Source organism: Sinocyclocheilus anshuiensis, unplaced genomic scaffold, assembly GCF_001515605.1.
Source record: "Sinocyclocheilus anshuiensis isolate Anshui unplaced genomic scaffold, SAMN03320099.WGS_v1.1 scaffold828, whole genome shotgun sequence".
Taxonomy (NCBI): Eukaryota; Metazoa; Chordata; class Actinopteri; order Cypriniformes; family Cyprinidae; genus Sinocyclocheilus; species Sinocyclocheilus anshuiensis.
The window spans coordinates 153,159-154,545 of NW_015549604.1; the positions used below are offsets into that span (position 1 = coordinate 153,159).

At 31.0% G+C, this 1,387-nt stretch overlaps 1 protein-coding gene across 5 annotated transcripts in view; it reads right to left on the reverse strand.

The window, feature by feature from the left end:
• The window catches only part of LOC107658703 (transcription activator BRG1), a 27,858-nt gene that overhangs the window by 2,723 nt on the left and 23,748 nt on the right, over positions 1-1,387 (reverse strand). For all 5 annotated transcript variants that reach the window (XM_016447361.1, XM_016447362.1, XM_016447360.1 and 2 more), the window contains 2 exons: positions 674-779; positions 228-329 (listed from right to left, as the gene is read on the reverse strand). In XM_016447361.1, coding sequence (XP_016302847.1) covers positions 228-329; positions 674-779 — 208 coding nt within the window. The remainder of the gene's footprint in view (positions 1-227; positions 330-673; positions 780-1,387) is intronic.

Sequence of the window (1,387 nt, forward strand, 5' to 3'; positions counted from 1 at the left end):
AAAATATATATATATTTTTAATCTAAATTATTATATATATATATATATATATATATATATATATATAAAATAATATATAAAAAGCTTAAATTTACTTAAATTTCAGTTATTTGTTAAGACAACAGTTTTATTCATTTATTTGAAGTACTAAAATAACTTAAACCGAAATAAAAACAATATAGATGACAAATACTAATAAGATCAAATATTAATAAAACAAATATTACCAGTGATCCCTCCAGGTTGAAGGTCTGAGCGTTCTGACAGAGAAGCATGACGTCTTTCTCCAGGTCATTCAGAGTGCGGTACTTATGACTCTTAATGCGTTCCTGCACAAAACCGAGAGCAAGATTCAACACTTAAATCATTATTTACTAATATATTATGAATTACCAGGTATTCATAATATAAATAACTTTAAGGATATTTAGAGTTAAATGATAAAAACTTGCATTGTAATCAGAGTAAAATTGTTCATAAAAAGGGCTCACTATTATTATTATTAACAACAGCCCCAATTTACACCTTAAAATTATAATAATAGCTCCAAGTTACACCTTAAATATTATTATTATTACGATTAGTGTGCATATTTAGTGTATTTCAATGGGTGTTGGTGCACCAGCCAAAGCATTTGCACATTAATCGCTTAAAAGAAAAAAAATTGGCAAACCTTGATCTTCCTGAAGTCCACAGGTTTGCGAATGAGTTCGTAATATTCTGGCAGCTCTTTACGTGAAGGCAGTTGAACGAACACCTCACTCAGTTGTCTTCCATTGCTGTTAAAAATACAATGACAAAAAAAAAAGCATGACTCATGAAAAAAGCATGTTTATCTAATCTATATTAAATAAAGCATAAAATCTCACTATAAGACTGTCAATCAATAAATCAATAATACACACATTTCACCATTTTGAACAGAAAAAGTGTGGAAAAACACTTTTCTGCATATCAAACAGTACAGAATGCTATTTGCAACACCGAATTCATGGGTTTGACTCCCAGCAAAGTTAAAGGCACAATACGTAAGATTTTTTTTATTAAAATATCCAAAAACCACTAGAACAGTGTTATATATTTTGCTGACTTGTGTACTTACTAGGCCTGTGCAATAAAACGGTATCGATATTTATCGACGGTACACCTTCTTCGATAACGATATAAAAAAATGTTCGATATAGTGCACGATATAGGCACGTGCTATGAGTGACGCAGACAGCACACACAAACACATGCTGAATTGAGTGCTGTGCCTGCCTGTGATGAGGAGATTGTGGATAAAAAATAATAATAGTCGAATTTAAAATATTTTAAAACATTTGCATTTGAATGTTAGGAGTGGGTCAGGGAGCGTCATCAGTGGTGCACGAGATGCGGTGATAAT